This window comes from Pan troglodytes, chromosome 20 (genome assembly GCF_028858775.2).
Source record: "Pan troglodytes isolate AG18354 chromosome 20, NHGRI_mPanTro3-v2.0_pri, whole genome shotgun sequence".
NCBI classification, from domain to species: Eukaryota; Metazoa; Chordata; class Mammalia; order Primates; family Hominidae; genus Pan; species Pan troglodytes.
Genome location: NC_072418.2, coordinates 13,613,576 through 13,633,953, shown reverse-complemented (window position 1 = coordinate 13,633,953; position 20,378 = coordinate 13,613,576). Strand labels below are relative to the sequence as shown.

Here is a 20,378-nt window from a genome sequence, read left to right as displayed (position 1 = left end):
GCCTGAACCCGGGAGCTGGAGGTTGCAGTGAGCCAAGATAGCACCACTGAACTCCAGCCTGGGCAACAGAGTGACACTCTTTCTCAAAAAAAAAAAAAAAAAAAAAAGGGGGCCGGGCGCGGTGGCTCACATCTGTAATCCCAGCACTTTGGGAGGCTGAGGCGGGTGGCTCACTTGAGGCCAGGAGTTCAAGACCAGCCTGGGCAAAACAGTGAAAACCCATCTCTACAAAAAATTAGCCAGGCATGGCAGCTTCACACAGCTGGCCCCAAGGGCTCAGGCTGCCCAAGGTACATCTGGGTCACTGCACAGCCACCTTGAGACAAGGGGGAGGCCGGCAGTGGCTCATGGGCAGGCAGCCTCTCCACCTCCAGCTGTCCTCGCACCAGCACCTGTGTCAACCACTGGACTCACTTCAGGTCTCTGGTAACCAAGCCTGCGGTGGGACCTTCAGACCATCTCCAGCCCTGGGCATTCCTGGACACCTCTCTGCTACCCTGGCTGCATCCACCTGGGGTTCTCCCACCCCTAGTCAGGAATCTTGTGTCCACCTGTGCCCCCAAGGTGGGTTGGTTAAGCCCTTCTGGTGGCTTCTCTGCGCCCTGAGCAAACTCTTCCTGCCTCTAGGACCTCGCCTCACTCCATCCCCTAAACTCCAGTCACAGCTGGCCCAGGGCTGGCCACTGCCAGAAAGACTGGTCCCAGGTGGTCCGGATGGGCCTCTTGGAGGTGGGGACATAGAAGCCAAGCCCCAAAAGACCCGGAGGAGCCGGTGAGGGAGGGTCTGGGATCCAGGGTCTGCCCAGGCCAGAGTGTATTCTGGGCATACCTGCATGTGGGAATGTGGTTTTGAGGGCAGCGGAGCCTTCTTAAGGATGCACGGGCCACCCCTCAGCCAGGCTCTACGCCCCTGCCCACCAGGGCTCTGGGCGCTTTGGGCTGGTGTCACCGGAATGGAAGGAGGGCCACGTACCGTTGGGTGTGGCAAACTGGATGAGGACGCTGTTGCAGCCCAGGGTGATGATGAAGGACTGCTTGCCCACACGGCTGCACTCTGTCTCTCGGGACACTGAGCACTTAAAGACACACACATCTTCATCTACGAGAGAAGACAGGCTGGCGTGAGCGGTGCAGCCCTGTCAGCTGCCTTCTTTTGAGCCTGGGTCCCTGTCGCCCTCCTGCTGCCTCCCCTTGGTGCCCCCAGATTCTTCCAGAGTGCCACAAAACCACCCTGGCAGCATTGCCGGGTGCCCTGACTGCCCAGCCCACATGGAAGACAAGGGAGCGACTGATCAGACAGCAGGAACACAGCCTGTGTCCTCAGGATGATCAGGGCTGAGACGGGCACGGTGAAGGCTGAGGTGGGCAGACAGGGCCACAAGGCATGGTGCTGGCCCACAGGAACTCAGAGCTGGAGCTGCCTCTGCCCTGCTCGGCTGAGCCCTTCTGTTGTTGGATGGGCGCAGTGCAGTGACTGCATGTGGCCAGTGGAGTCAGACCGCTGGGTTCACGCCCCATCCATGCCATTTGTTCACTGTGACACAGGCATGTCCCTCAGCCTCTCTGGAACTGGGGTTCTCACTGTCGGATGGGGGCTAATGGCGGGGCAGTGGTCTAGTGAATTAGGACACTGTCTCCCTGTACCCATCATGATAGCTGTTACCTGTCATTCATTCCACAAACCTGCAGCCACTCCACTCCAGCCAAATGGTGAAACTTAGCGATGCCAGGAACGGGCCAGCCCAATCAGGCACTGTGCCCCTGCCTGCCATACTGCAGTGGGACAGGTGCATCATCTGTAGTATTCTTGGCAAAAATGTTTGCCCTAGTCCCATCTTCAAGGGACAACAGAAAAGGACAAGTTGTGGGGCAGGCTACAGGACAACCAGCCTGGTCTCCTTGAACAGGCCAATGTCAGGAAAGACCAAAACGGTGGGAGCTATTCCAGAGTGCAGGAGACAAGAAAGAGGGGAGTGCCCAATGCAATGCAAAGTGGGACCCTGGGCTGGAGCCAAATGAAAAATGTTTTTAAAAGTTATACAGGACAACTGGGGAGGCTGGGCCCACACCTCTAATCCCAGCACTTTGGGAGGCCAAGGCAGGAGGATCACTTGAACCCAGGAGCTGGAGATCAGCCTGGGCAGCATAGCAAGATCCCATCTCTACAAAAAAATTTAAAAATTAGGCAGGCATGGTGGCATGCGCCTGTTGTCTTAGGGACTCAGGAGGCTGAGGCTACAGTGAGTCATGACTGTGCCACTGCATTCCAGCCTGGGTGACAGAGCAAGACCTTGTCTCAAAAAAATAAATAAAGGACAACTGGGGAGCTGGACAGAGTGGCTCACACCTGTGGTCCTAGCTACTTGGGAGGCTGAGGTGGGAGGATCGCTTGAGCCCAGGAGGTTGAGGCTGTAGTGAGCTATGATGGTGCCACTGCACTCTAGTCTAGGCAACAGAAGTGAGATCCTATTAAAAAAAAAAAAAAAAAAAAAGACAACTAGGGAAATGTGAGTGTGGACTACATATTCCATAATTTTAAGTTATTTGGATGTGACAATGGTATTGTGGTTTTGTAGAGAAATGCATATTTTCTTAGAAAACATATGCGGAAGTATTTATGGCAAATTCCCATGACGTCAGTAGCTTGCTTTTGAATAGCCCATCACAACAACAACAACATGAGTGCAAATATGGCAAAGTGTTCTCAATCACCCTGAATAGCCAAAACAGTCTTGAAAAAGAATGAAAAAGAATGGGAGGATTCCCATGTCTCAATTTCAAATTTTACTATGAAGGTACAGTAATGAAAACAGTGTAGTGGTACTGGCAAAAGAAAGGAGACACAGATCAATGGAACAGAATCAGAGTCCAGAAATAAACCCTTATACTTATCCTCAATTGATTTTTGATAAGGATGCCAAGAACATTCAATGGGGAAAGAATAGTGTCTTCAACAAACACTGTTGAGAAAACTGGATAACCACAGAGAAAAGAATGAAGTTAAACCCCTACCTCACACCATATACAAACAAAACAGAACTCAAATGGAGCAATGACCTAAATATAAGAGCTAAAACAAGAAAACTCTTAGGAGAACTATTTGCAAATCATCTATTGTTAAGTATTTAGTGTCCAGAATATATAAAAAACTATTTTAGGGTCAGGCACGGTGGCTGACACCTGTAATCCCAGTACTTTGGGAGTCAGGCAGATTACTAGAACCCAGGAGTTTGAGACCAGCCTGGGCAACATGGTGAAATCCCGTCTCTACTAAAAATATAAAAATATTAGTCAGGTGTAGTGGCATGCGCCTGTAGTCCCAATTACTTGGGAGGCTGAGGTGGGAGAATCACCTGAGCCCAGGAAGTTGACACTGCAGTGAGCAGAGATGGCAATGCTGCACTCTAGCCTGGGTGACAAGAATAAGAGCATGTCTCAAAAAAAAAAAAAAAAAAAAAAAAAAAAGTCTGGGCACAGTGGCTCACGCCTGTAATCCCAGCACTTTGGGAGGGCAAGATGGGTGGATCACGAGGTCAGGAGATCAAGACCATCCTGGCTAACACAGTGAAACCCTGTGTCTACTAAAAATACAACAAAACAAAACAAAACAAAACAAAACAAAATTAGCTGGGCATAGTGGCAAGTGCCTATAGTCCCAGCTACTCAGGAGGCTGAGGCAGGAGAATGGTGTGAACCCAGGAGAAGGAGCTTGCAGTGAGCCAAGATCACACCACTGTACTCCAGCCTGGGCAACAGAGTAAGACTCCGTCTCAAAAAAAAAAAAAAAAAAAAAAAAGAAACAACAATTATTTTGTATCTATTTTTATTATATTTATTTTTTGAGATGGAGTCTCACTCCATCACCCAGCCTGGAATGCAGTGGCACAATTTTGGCTTGCTGTGACCTCTGCCTCCCAGATTCTAGGGATTCTCCTGCCTCAGCCTCCCGAGTAGCTGGGGGACTACACGTGTGCACCACCACGTCCAGCTTATTTTTGTAGTTTTCGTAGAGATGGAGTTTCACCATGTTGGTCAGGCTGGTCTTGAGCTCCTGAGCTCAAGTGCTCTGTCTGCCTCGGCGTCCCAAAGTGCTGGGATTACAGAGGTGAGCCACTGTGCCCTGCCTATATATTTTCTTGAGACAGATTCTTGATCTGTTGCCCAGGCTGGAGTGCAGCAGCACTATCTTGGCTCACTGCAAGCTCTGCCTCCTGAGTAGCTGTGTTCAAGCGATTCTTATGCCTCAGCCTCCTGAGTAGCTGGGATTACAGACATGCATCATCGCACCCAGTAATTTCTGTATTTTTGGTAGAGATGGGGTTTTGTCATGTTGGCCAGGCTGGTCTTGAAGTCCTAGCCTCATGTGATCTGTCCACCTCGGCATCTCAAAGTGCTGGGATTACAGGCATGAGCCACTGGGCTCGGCCAAGAACTTTTTTAACTCAACAACAAAGAGATAGCCAGGGCCAGGCACAGGCTTATGCCTGTAATCCCAGCACTTTGGGAGGCCAAGATGGGAGGATAACTTGAGGCCAGGAGTTCAAGGTCAGCCTGGGCAACATAGTAAGACCCCATCTCTATCGCTACAAAAAAATAAACAAAATTAGCCTGAGATCCCAGCTACTCGGGAGGCTGAGGTGGAAGGATTGCTTGAGCCCAGGAGCTCAAGGTTGCAGTTAGCTATGACTGCCTGTGAACAGCCACTGCACTCCAGCCTGGGCAACATAGCAAGACTCCACCTCTTTAAAAAAACAAAAACAAAAACAAACAAACAAAAAGCTGGCCAAGCACAGTGGCTCATGCCTGTAATCCCAGCACTTTGGGAGGCCGAGGCAGGCAGATCACCTGAGGTCAGGAGTTCAAGACCAGCCTGGTCAACATGGCAAAACGCCGTCTCTACTAAAAACACAAAAATTAGCCAGACATGATGGCGGGTGCCTGTAGTCCCAGCTACTCAGGAAGCTGAGACAGGGAGAATTGCTTGAATCAGGGAGGTGGAGGTTGCAGTGAGCTGAGATAGCGCCACTGCACTTTAGCTTGGGCAACAGAGTGAGACTCCGCTTCAGAAAAAAAAAAAAAAAGTCCGGGTGCAGTGGCTCACACCTGTAATCCCAGCACTTTGGGGGGCCGAGGCGGGTGGATCACAAGGTCAGGAGATCGAGACCATCCTGGCTAACACGGTGAAACCCCGTCTCAACTAAAAATACAAAAAATTAGCCGGGTGTGGTGGCGGGTGCCTGTAGTCCCAGCTACTCGGGAGGCTGAGGCAGGAGAATGGCGGGAACCTGGGAGGCGGAGCTTGCGGTAAGCCGAGATCACGCCACTGCACCCCAGCCTGGGCGACAGAGCCAGACTCATCTCAAAAAAAATAAAAAATAAAAACAAAACAAAGCAAAAAAAACCAACAGACACTCGTATGCAAGCATTCACAGCAGTACTTATTCACGACAGACACAAGATAACCCAAATGTCCATAAACTGACAAACAGATAAACAAATATGGCTTATCTATAAAATGAAACATTATTCAGCCATAAAAATAAAGGAAGCACTGAGCCATGCTGCAACATGAATGAATAGCAGAAACATCATGCCGAAAGAAGCCAGACACAAATGATTCTATTTATATGAAATAGTCACAGAAGGCACACTGCTGGTGGCTGAGAGCTGGGAGAAGGCAGGAATGGGGAGCAACTGCTTAATGGATGTGGGGTCTCCTTTTGGGGTGACAAACATATTTTGGGAGTAGATAGAGGTGATTGTTATGCAACATTGTAAAAGGGCTAATTTCATATTATGAAACAACAGCTCTTGACCTCCCAGGCTCAAGCCATCCTCCCACCTCAGCCTCCCGGGTAGCTGGAACCTCACGCATATGCCACCACCCCTGGCTAATTTTGTTTATTTTTTTGTAGAAATGAGGGTCTCACTATGTTGCCCAGGCTAGTCTGAAACTCCTGGGGCTCAAGTGATCCTCTCACCTTGGCCTCCAAAGTGCTGGGATTACAGATGTGAATTTTGTTTCAATAGAAAATGAAAAATGGGCCAGGCGTGGTGGCTCACGCCTGTAATTCTAGCACTTTGGGAGGTGGGCGGATCACTTGAACCCAGGAGTTTGAGACACACCTGTCCAACATGGCAAAACCCCGTCTTTACTAAAAATACAAAAATTAGCAAGGCATGATGGCGGATGCCTGTAATCCCAGCTACTCAGGAGGCTGAGGCAGGAGAATCACTTGAACCCGGGAGGTGGAGGTTGCAGTGAGCCGAGATGGCACCACTGCACTCCAGCCTGGACGACAGAGTGAGACTCTGTCTCAAAAAAAAAAAGAAAAGAAAAAGAAAAAGAAAACTGTTCCTAACTGACGAGTCCAGGTATGAGGGCCTACAGATATGAGACCTGAAGGGCAGCTCCCCGGCCACACCCAGCCAGTCCTGCCAGACTCTCTCCCACCCCAGGAGCCAGGTGCCACCCTCCTGAGAGGGCAGGGCATGGAGGAACCTCCTGAGCCCTGCCAGGAGGGTGTCAGCAGGCCACTGCCCCAGACTCACAGCCTCACTACACCCACAGAGGCCCAAGATAAGGTGCTCCCAGCTGTAGGTGGGTCCCAGGAAGGGACATCCAACCTTGGCATGGTGCCCACACTCATACCTGTCCTGGGGCAGGAGATACTGTCGATCTGTTGGCCACACCTGGGCGACAGCAAGTGGGCCCAGGGAGGCCTGTTTACCAAGCAGCCTGGCAACCCGATGTTGCCTGAGGCGCCCCTCTCTGACCTGGCGCCAGGCAGGCAACTACAGGACCTGTGGCCAAGTGAAGCCTGGCTGTGCCCAGCCAGGGCTAGCCCAAACCCATCTTTGGGCTTGGGCCAAAGATGCCGGGGCTGAGGGCAAGTGGATCGCTTCATCACAGCAGCAGCTGCTAAAGCCCGCGGAGCCGGCAGCTTCTCAAAGTCACAGCTTTATCCCCAAGTTAGTCCCTGGCACACAGAAGACACCTGGGAAATACTGACAAACAACAACAACAACAAAAAAAAAAAAAAAAAAAAAACAAGCTAAGCCATGTTCCTCTCTTTGTTCAGGAGACTCCCGAGCCTCTGAGCTCTGTGCCCATCATTCCTCATGGCTCTCCCCGTCTTGGCCCCTCCCCATGGACACACTCAACCCTCTAGTCCCTACATGGGCCAGGCCCCAGGCCTCTGCACATGCTGTTCCCACTTTCTCTCTTCCTCTCCCCTCCCTCTGCTACTATGGGTCCAGTGGGCCATCGCACACCTGGCCCAGGGTCACCTCTGAGTAGGCAGGGAATGCACAGCCTGTCTCCTGGCTTGCGAACAGCACCCCAGGAGGAGGGTAGAAGGGAGCCTTGGGGCCCGGGACGCACAGGCGTCTGGATCCAGCAGTGGCGATTCAGTGCTCGCCACAGATGCAGCCCTGCCCACAGGAAACTCACTGTGGCATCCTCTCAAGGCCAGCAACCACCTCCCAAAGCGGCCATTCAGCTGGGGAGGAGCAGTATGGGAGCCGCAGAAGGGGGCAGGACCCCAGGATTCAGAAAGGCCCTCTGTGTTGGCCTCTAGAGACAAATCCAAAAAGCACCACTGTTGTGGCATCAGCCGGCGCATGTTGGGGACTGTGTGCACATGGCCTGGAGAGGTGGGGGACAGGCTGCAGGGCTAGCAGGCAAGGGTGACCAAAAAGCAGACTCTAGAGCCAGGAGGCCGTGGTGAGTTCAGGCCAATTGAGGCCAGGCCACAGCTGGGGTATCTTTTTTTTTTTGAGACTAAGTCTCACTCTGTCGCCTAGACTGGAGTGCAGTGGCACAATCTCAGCTCACCGTAACCTCCATCTCCCGGGTTCCAGCAATTCTCCTGTCTCAGCCTCCCGAGTAGCTGGGATTACAGGCATGCACCACCACACCCGGCTAATTTTTGTATTTTTATTAGAGACAGGGTTTCTTTTTTTTTTTTTTCTTTTTTTTGAGACGGAGTCTCGCTATCTCCCAGGCTGGAGTGCAGTGGCGCAATCTTGGCTCACTGCAGGCTCCACTCCCTGGGGTTCACGCCATTCTCCTGCCTCAGCCTCCCGAGTAGCTGGGACTACAGGCGCCTGCCACCTCGCCCGGCTAATTTTTTTTGTATTTTTAGTAGAGACGGGGTTTCACCGTGTTAGCCAGGATGGTCTCGATCTCCTGACCTCGTGATCCGCCTGCCTCGGCCTCCCAAAGTGCTGGGATTACAGGAGTGAGCCACCACACCCAGCCTAGAGACAGGGTTTCACCTCGTTGACCAGGCTGATCTCAAACTCCTGATCTCAGGTGATTCACCCACCTCGACCTCCCAAAGTGCTGAGCTCACCGGTGTGAGCCACCGTGCCCGGCCCAGAGCTAGCATTTCTTTACCCTGCAGTAAAAGGAAAGGGACTGGGATCTCCAGGTGGAGTCTCCAACGGGGAACGTAAAGAACACAAACCCGGACTGAGTGTTACGCTTTGGCCACCCCTGGACCCAGCCTGGGGCTACTCGCTGGCCTGCCACACTGCAGTCGGCCCTGATGAAGCTCTGGGGCCAAGGGAGGAGGGGCTGGAACTGCAGGGAAGGGGGTAGAAAAATTGCCCCATCTTTGAGGCAGCCTTTCTTGCTTCCCAGGAAGCAGCCCTCCACCATGTGAATCCAGGTCACAAACCCCCAGCTGCCATGAGCCAGGCCTGCCCACACCCTGCAGAGGCTGGGATGTCACATGACATAAGAGCCGACATAACGGCCAGGCTCTGTTCCGGTGCCTTATGTCGACCTCCTGTTTCCTCTTCTCATCACTTCTGGGAGTATCTACTCTCACTATGCCCTTATTTGCTCAGAGAGGTTAAGTGTCTTGCTCAAGGTCACACAGCAAGAGTGGCCGAGGTGACTGGCACCAGCATCCCTATTCCTCACCAATGCACCACCCAATGTCTCTGCGCTTCCTAGAGCAGGCCTTGGCTGACTTTCTGTGTAAAGGACCAGACAGTAAATATTGTGTGCTTCCTGGGGAATCTGATCTCTGCTGGGGAATCTGATCTCTGCTACAATGATTCTATTCTGCCTTGCAGCAGACAATATGTAAACAAATGAGCATGGCTGTGTGCCCATAAAGCTTCATTTGCAAAACCCGGAAGGATTACAGGTGCAGAGCAGAGGCTGGACCCTCAGCATCCTCGCCACCCACTTCCCTATCTGCTCACCAGGCACTCGGCAATGGAGACACACTCCCCATCCTAGAGGCGGTGAGGACAGCCGAGTGGCAGACTGACAGAGATCCCCAAGTGGTGGACTCTGTAGGTGCCTGGAGGTGGCACCTGACCCAGCCTGGGAAGGAGACTGGGGACAGATATGCCAGTAAGGGGAAGAGTGCAGGAAGGCAGGGAAACAGGGGTGGCCCAGACAGTGTGGTGAGCCCTGGGAGTCTGCTGGGACAGACCTCCAAGAAACGTGGGTTGATGTGGGTAGGGGCGCTGTGGAGGCCCCAGTGGACTGGTGGCTCGGCTCTGGGCAGCACTGGGAGGGATCTTGCGCAGGGTGGGGAGAGACCCACCGTCACACAGGATAGGGAAGGAGCCAAGGGCTATGGCTGGCCAGGGAGGAGGCAATGGGGATGGGGAAGAGGGCAGCTCTTGGGGGACCGGCTGCTGTTCCCCACCTGCCTTAGAGTCAGCATGCTGCACATCCCCTCCTTATTGGCCCCCCAGGGCAGCAGAATCTGGGGGACTCTAAGGTATAAGGATTCCCTAGCCCCAGACTTGAAGAAAATACACTAGAGAATGGTGGGTGGGGCAGCAAGCAGCTCCACGGCAGCCCTGGGTCCCAGCATGCAGGAGGGTCTTGGAAGAACGGGGAGACGTCTCTCAAGGGTCTCACTGAGCAGATGGTGCCGGGCAACATACCATGCCTCAGTCACCTCCCAGTCCACCCTTCAAGCCGCACAGTGCCTAACACAACCCGCCTGCTTCACACCGCCCCACGGTTCCCCAGCACCTTCTGGAACCAGCCCCCTGCCAATGTCCGCAGTCTCACTGCTGCCCCCTGGGTCACTCCAGCCAAACCTCGCTGGCCTTCAACACTCTCTCCCGGTCAAGATCATGGGCAGAGGTTCTCTCTGGCCTCTGATGCTCCTTAGAGATCACCCTCCCCTCTTCCCCTGCTTCCTTGTCACCTCCTCCTAGAGGTCCTCCAGCATTTCCCGGACAAGCCCTCACTGCCTGGCAGCTCCTTATTTAACGCCTACCTGACAGCCCCACAAAGCGCAGATCCAGGGCTCTGGGCATGACCCACCCAGTACCTAGCACACAAGGGGCACTCATGGGTACTGACCAGAATGCCCTCCCCGGGATAGGGGCAGGGGCAGCCCAGCCTCTTCCCTAAGCACAGGGGGCAGTGAGTTCAGGGGTCCAGGTGTCCAAGTTGGAATGCTAGCCTGCCCTCACTGTGCGCACGGCCTTGATTGGGGAAGTGGCTTCACCACGCAGAGATGTTTAGCATCAGGTGGCCACACAGCAGCACTATTTGTTCACCTCCTTCCCCTCCCCCTTGCTTCCAGAAAGCAACGGAACAAGCAGGGGGTCTTCGGGCCCTTGAGGCTCGTTAGACCTGGGTCAGGGGGACCTGGAGTCCCTTCAAACCTCCCATCCCTAGGCCGGGCACAGTGGCTTGCGCCTGTAATCCCAGCACTTTGGGAGGCCAAGGCAGGTGGATCGCTTGAGGCCAGGAGTTTGAGACTAGTCCGGCCAACATGGTGAAACTTCATCTCTACCAAAAATACAAAAATCAGCCAGGAGTGGTGGTGGGCACCTGTAATCCCAGCTACTTGGGAGGCTGAGGCACGAGAATAATTTGAACCTGGGAGGCGGAGGTTGCAGTGAGCAGAAATCACGCCACTGCCCTCCAGCCTGGGTGATAGAGCGAGACTCTCTCAAAAAGAAAAAAAAAGAGAACCTCCCATGCTGTCGTGACATCAGGGCCACATTCTTTGGCAGATAGAGAATAAGGAGGCCGGCTGGGAATAGTGGCTCCCGCCTGTAATCCTAACACTTTGGAAAGCTGAGCGGGGAGGATCACTTGAGCCCAGGAGTTTGAGACCAGCCTGGGTAACATAGTGAGACCCCATCTTCTACAAATAATAATAAAAAAATTAGCTGGGCATGGTGATGTGCACCTGTAGTCCCAACCATGTGGGAAGTTGTGGCAGGAAAATCCCTTGAGCCTGGGAGGTCAAGGCTGCAGTGAGCTGAGATCGTGCCACTGCACTCCAGCCTGGGCGACAGAGTGAGACCCCATTTCAAGAAGAAAAAAAGAGAGAGAGAGAAAAAAAAAAACACAAGGAGGTGGAGGGCAAGAAGAAAAGCAGCAGCAGCTCGGGGGGAGAAAGGCCACATTTCAAGCTCTTGCATCTCCAGGGGGAACACAACTGTAGCCACCAAATGGAGGAATAATTAAAGCTATTTATCTCGGCAAACCTGGGGTGGGGGAGTAGTTGGTAGCTGTAGAAGCCGTTGTCCAAATGGTACGTCTTTTATTAAATCGCCTCCTGCTGCCAAAGACAACATGGGCTCTTCACCTTCCAGAGGAAAATATTCCCGATCAAAGGAGGAGAGTTAGGTAAAAAGAGGGAGACACCCCGACCCCCCGTGGCCAACTCCCATCCCACAGGCACGGGAAAAAAAAAACACGCTTTCTGAAGCCCACTCAGCTGGCATCTCTTTGCTCAGCCTGCTCTGCCCGGACCACATGCAGGCACAGAGGACCTGGCGGTGAACCAGAGAGCCACCCCCGGCCCTCCCATGCTGGGAGTCCACAGTGGGAGGCAGACAGCACCCAGCAGGGCAGTGAGGAGACGGACAACAGGAACTGGCAGTAAGCGCTGAGAGGAGGGAAAGCACGGAAGCTGATGCATGCGGACCAGGCCCAATTCAGATTCCAGGCAGACTCGGGAGGAGGCGACACCTGAGCCAGGCCCCACTGCCCTGGCAGAGGTGACCTTGTTTCCAAACTGGGAACCAGAAGCTTTCCCCCATTCCTGTGTGGCTTGGCACCCATGTGCCCAAGAGGCGGCAGAGATGACCCTAGGGTCACCCAGCAGGGAGGTGGCTGAAAGGATGGGCTTTGGCATCAAGGAGGACTTGGGTTTATCAAGGAGGGACTGGGTTCAGGGCCGAACCCACTGTTCTCCAGCCCTGGCCTTGACTTCCTCATCTGTCCAACCGCCACCCTGACACATACTAAAGGGTGAGGTGACATAACCCACGTGGAGGGCCTGACAGCCCGGCCCCAGGGCACCATCCTGGAACTTCACTAGGTCAGACCCCACATGCAGCAGAGTCTGGCAGGGCTTGGATCCCCCGAACTAGCACCTGCCTTCACCCCTGGCCTCAGGAGCCCCATCTATAAAATGGGCACAATGACAGGGGGCGGTGGCTCACGCCTGTAATCTCAGCCCTTTGGGAGGCCAAGGCAGGCGGGTCACAAGGTCAGGAGATCGAGACCATCCTGGCTAACACGGTGAAAACCTATCTCTACTAAAAATAAAAAAAATTAGCCGGGCGTGGTGGCGGGTGCCTGTAGTCCCAGCTACTCAGGAGGCTGAGGCAGGAGAATCACTTGAAGCCAGGAGGCGGAGGTTGCAGTGAGCCGAGATCGCACCACTGCACTCCAACCTGGGGGAGAGAGTAAGACTCTGTCTCGAAATAAAATAAAATAGGCACAGTGGGGGCAGTGGCTCACGCCTGTAATCCCAGCACTATGGGAGGCCGAAGCAGGTGGATCATGTGAGGTCAGGAGCTCGAGATCAGCCTGGCCAACATGGTGAAACCCCGTCTCTACTCAAAATATAAAATTAGCCAGGCACGGTGGTACATGCCTGTAATCCCAGCAACTCAGGAGGCTAAGGCAGGAGAATCACTTGAACCTGGGAGGCAGAGGTTGCATTCCACTCCAACCTGGGCAAAAAGAGCAAAGCTCCATCTGAAAAAAATAAAAATAAAAATAAAAATAAATAAATAAAATGGGCAGGGCCGGGAGTGTTGGCTCACGCCTGTAATCCCACCACTTTGGGAGGCTGAGGCGGGTGGATCACCTGAGGTCAGGAGTTTGAGACCAGCCTGGCCAACATGGTGAAACCCCATCTTTACCGAAAAATACAAAAAGTTAGCCAGACATGGTGGCGGGCACCTGTAATCCCAGCTACTCAAGAGGCTGAGGCAGCAGAATCACTTGAACCCAGGAGGCAGAGGTTGCAGTGAGCAGAGATCGTGCCATAGCACTCCAGCCTGGGCAACAAGAGCAAAACTCTGCCTCAAAAAATAAAATAATATAAATAAAATAGGCACAAAATGGGGATGAAAACCCCTCCCTGCAGTGAGGATTCCTAGGTAATGGAGGGAGCGGGAGGTGTTAAGTACTTCATAAACAAGAGCAGCTGCTGTTACCATCATCAGCAACAGATCAATGCCAGCCTCGGAAGAGAATCCCAAACCCCAGAACCCTAACCCGGCCTGGCCTCCCTCTCCTGCCGTAACCTGAGTCGGATCCTCCGATGTCGTCCTCGGAGAAGCTCTGGAGCAGCTGTTCCACCGTGCTGCCCAGCCCCGGGTATCTGAGGACCATGAGGTCACCCTGGGCTCCTCTGGCGCAGCCCTGGCCTCTGGGCGAATCCCAACCCCACTCCAGCACCGGAGCTGGGTGTCCAGGAGCCCTGCAGCCATGGCCCTGAACGGGCACTTCCCCAGCACATCAGAACTATGTCTGAGCAACTGATCAAAAACTTCCGGCCCAGAAATCCCTTTGCAGGGCCTTATGTATGCTACAAGCTCTACTTGCAGAGATACACCTGGATCTGAATGCCCCCAAAGCAGAAAACCGAAATATCCATCAATTAATCAAAGAATGAATAAATGAAGATGTGGCAAATTAAAAGAAATCAATTTCCATCGGTACACACTGACATGTTAAATGATCGAGCCACAACGTAAGGCACAGAGTGGTGTAAAACCTACGCACCACAGGTGTACAGATGGGCGGGGAAGGGACAGAGGGAGGAGGGGCAGTGCACACTGCATTCATGGGGCTTGTCTGGAAACACAATAAAGTGACTTCAGTGCTGCCTCCGGGAAGCAAGTCATACTTTTCAATCCGCACCCTCCTCTGCCATTGTGTGAACGTGCATAACTTGAAGCCCAGCAGGTTGGAGGAGAGATTTATGCGTGCGCGCTTGTATGTGCCTGAGAAACCACAGGTCACGGGCAGTGCGGAGAGAAGGAGAGACTGACTTTTCATGTTACACCCTCCTGAGTGGCTTGAATTTCTCCCTTGTACATGAAAGATAGCCAGACAAAAGGCAATGGCGAAGGCTGGGGGCGGGAGGGCCGGCGTCTACGCAAGTTATCTGGGCCCCTCCCTAGAGTGGGCAGGCCGGACTGGGGACCACCCCCCCAACATCCTTTTGGACCCTGCTGGCTGGGGGAGGGGAGTGGGAACAGGCCCTGAGCCTCTTCTGTGACCCAGCTGGAGGCTGGCGGACAGCCCTGCTTTCCTCAGCTTGGAATCTCCCAGAACAAGCCCTGCACCCACCCCGCGGCCCTCAGTGGGTGTGATGGACGTGGGGCAGTCAGCCCAAGGGCATCGGGGCTCCCTGACCTGCATTCCAGCAAGGGAGGCCTCCCAAACGAGCCAGGTGCAGTAAGATCCAGGTTTGAACCTGAGCTCTGCCACCTGCAAGCAAGGGACCATCACCTCCCGACACCTCAGCTTTAGTGTCTAGAAAAATAAAATAACACGTGGTTCACTGTGTAGCCATGAGGACGAACCCACCCATGCCCGGCCCAAGACCCACGGGCACACAGTAGTGTGGCATTGGCACAAAACACCAGTCTTGGTCCCTGTGTCCCCACAGTGCTCCGGCTCAAGGCAAAGGGTCGAGAGAAGGAGCCACCGAGAGAGTTCTGGACACAAGGCCATATTGGGCCCAGAACAAGTGTCTGGCCCTGTCCCCCAGGTGGCCACCCCTGGGACCCAACCCATCTGGCACGTGGCTGACAGAGAATCAGCTTCACACACTGCTTGGGAACACTGACTCAGTTTTGGTCTCCCTCTGTCACCCAGGCTGGAGTGCAATGGCCCGCCCAGTCACAGCACACTGCAGCCTCGACCTCCTGTGCTCAAGAAGCAATCCTCCCACCTCCGCCTCCTAAGGAGCTGGGACTTCAGGAAGGATAGAGCTATACCAAGAAAAAAAAAAAAAATATATATATATATATGTGTGTGTGTGTGTGTATATGTGTGTGTGTATATGCATATGTGTATATATGTGTCTATATATTCATATGTGTATATATGTGTGTGTATATATGTGTGTATATATGTATATACGTATACACATATATATGTATATACATATACATATATATATGTAAATAAAACAAAGTAGCTGGGACCACAGGTATGTACCACCACACAAAACTAATTTTCAGGCCAGGCGCGGTGGGGTGGCTCACACCTGTAATCCCAGCACTTTGGGAGGCCGAGGCAGGTGGATCACCCGAGGTCAGGAGTTTGAAACCAGTCTGGCCAACATGGTAAAACCCCATCTCTACTAAAAATACAAAAATTAGCCAGGTGTAGTGGTGGGCGCCTGTAATCCCAGCTACTTGGGAGGCTAAGACAGGAGAATCACTTGAACCCGGGAGGTGGAGGTTGCAGTGAGCCAAGATCGCGCCACTGCACTCCAGCCTGGACAACAAGAGCGAAACTCTGTCTCAAAAACAAAACAAAACAAAACAAAACCTAATTTTTATATTTTTTGTAGAGACAGGGTCTCCCTATGTTGCCCAGGCTGGTCTCAAACTCCTGGGCTCAAGCAATCCACCTGCCTCAGCCACCTGAGTACCTGGGACCCCAGGCTTGCATGCACCACCACAGAAAGCTAATTTTTTATTTTTCTGTAGAGATGGGGTCTTGCTATGTTGCCCACGCTGGTCTCAAACTCCCAGCCTTAGGCGATCCTCCCGCCTCAACATTTACATCCCACCTGTAAAGCTTAAGCTTTACAGGTTACAGGTTAGCTTTTCAGGCCATTTATGGCCCCTCCAAAAGCCGACCCCCAGAGTTAGTATAAAGCTGTTCCCTGGGGAGGGGATTGGATGGGGGGCTTCATTCCATGGGCAAGGTTTCCTTAAAATGAGGGTGGGAAGTGCACAGGTGTTGGCTGCATTCGTCTTCATTCCTTCAAAAATATTTCATGAGAAAAAACAGCCACCTCTTCTGCTGGCCCAAAAGGCCAGGGTCCACGGTTGGATCCGGGCTTGGAAATGCATTGGCAACTCACAAAGTCAAAGTGTTGAATCTACTTCAGGAGTTCCCAAGAATGTAGGATTACAGAAGGTAATAAACAATTCTGGGCCGGGCACGGTAGCTCACACCTGTAATCCCAGCACTTTGGGAGGCTGAGGCAGGCGGATCACCTGAGGCCAGGAGTTCGAGACCAGCCTGGCCAACTTGGAGAAACCCCGTCTCTACTAAAAATACAAAAAAAAAAAAAAAATAGCCGGGCATGGTGGTGAACACCTGTAATCCCAGCTACCTGGGAGGCTGAGGCAGAAGAATCCTTTGAACTGGGGAGGCGGAGGTTGCAGTGAGCCGAGATTGCACCATTGCACTCCAGCCTGGGTGACAAAGGGAGACTCTGTCTCAAAAAAAAAAAAAAAATTCTGAAATTGCGCAGTGACAGGACACTGGGTGGTGTATGGGCAGGGCTGAGAGGCAGCCACCTATGGAACAGAGGTGTCTGTGGGTGTCCTGTTGGCATCTCAGGTAGGCCAAGGCCTCCATGGTGCCCCCAAGCACTACTTGGGGCAGCTGCCCTTTCCCCCTGCCCCAGACTGCCAGGTCAGATCTCAGGAGACAGAGCACTCAATGCGTGCCCCATCTAGGTGGGCTCTGGAGAAAGCCCCCTGAACTGAGGACACCCAAACCTCATAAATCACTGTGAAGCTTCTTCAGTCAGAGGCCTGGGGGGCACTCAGTAAGGGGGCTCCCTCTAAGGTCTGGTCCCTAAGCTCCACCTTCCCCTGTAGTCCTGGCCTGTGGGTGACAGTCTGCTCAGCTGTGGGGTGTGCGAAGGGCAACCCCAAGAATAGAAGGCCAAGACAAAGAGCTTGGCTTTTCTGAAAAAGAGACGGGGCACCCCCTTCACTGGGAGCTATTACATGCAAATGTCTCCTGCATCCATGCTAATCAGCTGCCACCGCCTCGGGCTTTGTGCACTACAAAAGAGACAGCAGATGTGAGCTAGGGTTCCACAGCCCCAGAAAGCGCGGGAGCTTAGTGGATAATTATGAAAAGCATGGGGTTGTGGAGGGTAGCGGGTGGGGGCGCGGTGCAAAGCCACAAAACCGGCCTGCACCAGCCCCCTCGCTCCACATGCTGTCTGCTGGGCCAGCTCGCCCAGTCTTTCTTCTCCCGTGGGCCAAAACTTTGAAGCTGTGATTTATGGAGCCCCAGCAAGCACTCTTAGGTGTTGGCTGTGCAGGGCCTCAGTTAGTGCTCAAACCACCCTCCAGGTCGACCTTAGTCCTATTTTTAAGAGGGGAAACCAAGCAACAGAGCGATGACAGTCTCCAGGTGGCTCAGCTGGGGACCCAGAAGCTGGTCCAAAGAAAGCCAAATTCCATCCCAGCCTCCAGAGAGCCAGCTGGGAGGTACTGGGGGCCACGCTCAGGGGACCAGGTTCTACCTGTGCTCTGGGCCTGGGCAATGCCAGGCCAGGCTAGTTGACCCCTGAGCCTCACCACTACAAGGAGGCAATCAAGCCTGCTTCCTGGCGCTAAAGAGGGTCCGTCACATCGTGACACATGGCAGGAGCTGGGCTGCAGCTCTCTATGGGGACTAGGCCAGCAGGAGGCCCTTTGCAGAGGGGACACCCACAGTGGCCTGGAAGGTCGGGCTGAATGAGGCGTGTCATGGAGCAGCAAGAAGACCCCAGGCTGCTGAGGGGGATCATCTCCCAGAGCGACTGGGACCCTCCACACCCTGGCTCTCATTGCCAAGGACAGAGAGCTCAGTGCAGCAAGCTGGGCTGGGGCCTGCCTTCAGGCTGGCAAAAGGGCCTCACCCAGAGGAGGGGAGTACAGGGGGGCGCTCCAGAGAGGCTGGGGCGGAGGCAGCCTCCAATGGAGGAAATCGAAGTTGGGTCAGGGAGAAGCTGCCCTGGGGCTGAGGCCCACTTGAAGTCCCTGCCTAGTGCACCTCTTGAAAGAGTCTGAGTCAGAGCATGCTGGCACATGCCTGTAATCCCAGTGCTTTGGGAGGCCAAGGCAGAGAGATGGCTTGGGACCATGAGTTTGAGACCAGCCTGGGTGACAAAGCGAGACCCTGCTTCTACAAAAAGTAAAACATTTAAAAAAAATAAAGAATAAGGAAAGGTTTTGACCATCAGCCAGAGACACAGGATGTCCTGGGCCACAAAGCTGCAGGAAGGCCCTCTGCCAGGTCCCAGGGCGCTCCAGGAGCCCTTCTGGCCCCACCGAGGCTCAGAGAACAGTATGTTTGGGTTAGGAAGGCCGCCTTCCGCCCCAGGACCTGCAGGCTGCTTCACCAGATGTGATTCCAGATGTGGCACAGGCGAAGGGGGCAGACACTACTGATGCCACAAAGAAATCAGACACACGGCAGGAACCAGGGGAGACGGGACACTGGCTTTGGCGAGCTCTGTAAGAGGTCGCTATGGCCAACACGGTGACACAGGACAAGGACCAGGAGCAGCAGGGGTAAGCCTTGGGCAGGCACTTCCTCCATGGCCTTGCACTGCCCTGTGGAGGAGTCAGAGAGTGGGAAAAGTGGCAGGAGGGGCTGCAGGGCTGATGGCCAAGTGAACGGATCAGGGCCAAACCTGGGTTCACATCCCAACTCTGCCACCAAACTTTTAGTGCCTCAGTTTCCTCTTATAAAAATTAGGGAGTGAGGGGGGCATGGTGGTGCCCCCCTGCTGTCCCAGCTCCTCAGGACACCGAGGCAGGAGGCCCAGCTCCTCGGGACACCGAGGCAGGAGGCCCAGCTCCTCAGAATGCTGAGGCAGGAGGCCCAGCTACTTGAGAGGCTGAGGCAAGAGGATCATTTGAAGCCAGGAGTTTGAGACCAGCGTGGGCAAAATATTGAGACCCCATTTTTTTTTTTTGAGATGGAATCTCATTCTATCATCCAGGCTGGAGTGCAGTGGAGCGACCTCGGCTTGCTGCAACTCCTGCTGCCCAGGTTCAAGTGATTCTCCTGCCTCAGCCTCCAGAGTAACTGAGATTACAGGTGCCTGCCACTGCACCCGGCTAAATTTTTTTTGTATTTTTTAGTAGGGATGGGGTTTCACCATCTTGGCCAGGCTAGTCTTGAACTCCTGACCTTGTGATCCACCTGCCTCAGCCTCCCAAAGTGCTGGGATTACAGGCGTGAGCCACCGCACCCAGCCCCCATCTCTAAAAAAGAAAAAAAAAGATAAAAGATAAAAATGAGGGAGGGGGCGGGGCATGGTGACTCACACCTGTAATCCCAGCACTTTGGGTGGTCGAGGTGGGAGGACTGCATGAGCCCAGGAGTTGGAGAGCATCCTAGGCAACATGGTTGAGACCCCGTCTCTACAAGAAATACAAAAATTAGGCTGGGCACGGTGGCTCACGCCTGTAATCCCAGCTACAGGCTGGGAGGCTGAGGCGGGTGGATCACCTGAGGTCAGGAGTTCGAAACCAGCCTGACCAACATGGAGAAACCCTGTCTCTACTAAAAATACACAATTAGCCGGGCGTGGTGGCACATGCCCGTAATCCCAGCTACTGGGGAGGCTGAGGCAGGACAATCACTTGAACCCAGGAGGTGGAGGTTGTGGTGAGCTGAGATCACACCATTGCACTCCAGCCTGGGCAACAAGAGTGAAACTCCATCTCAAAAAAAAAAAAAAAAAAGAAAGAAAGAAAGAAAAAAATTAGCCAGATGTGGGGCCACCTGCCGTCCCAGCTACTCGGGAGGCTGAGGTAGGAGCATGAACTGAACCTGGGAGGTTGAGGTTGCAATGAGCTGTGTTCACACCGCTGCACTCTAGCCTGGGCAACACAGCAAGACCCTGTCTCAAAAAAAAAAAAAAAAAAGAAATGAGGGAGTGAGCTGTGGCTGCTGTGGCTCCCTGTGGGGGGCTGTCCTGATAGCGAGACTTGGAGTGTGTGAGCGGGAGTAAGAGCCAGGCATCCCATCATCCTGCATCTAGGGGCTCCAGGGCTCAAAGGCAGAGCCAGGCTCCTGCAGAGGGTCCCTCAAGGGCACAGGATGGAAATCTGGAAGCTCCAGCCTATCTTCGCCTTCCCGTCCTGTTCAA

General features: G+C 53.5%; 1 protein-coding gene across 4 annotated transcripts in view; it reads right to left on the bottom strand.

Moving 5' to 3' along the window:
* The window catches only part of CARM1 (coactivator associated arginine methyltransferase 1), a 51,563-nt gene that overhangs the window by 17,099 nt on the left and 14,086 nt on the right, over positions 1-20,378 (bottom strand). For all 4 annotated transcript variants that reach the window (XM_016935026.4, XM_016935027.4, XM_063801186.1 and 1 more), the window contains exon 2: positions 974-1,099. In XM_016935026.4, coding sequence (XP_016790515.1) covers positions 974-1,099 — 126 coding nt within the window. The remainder of the gene's footprint in view (positions 1-973; positions 1,100-20,378) is intronic.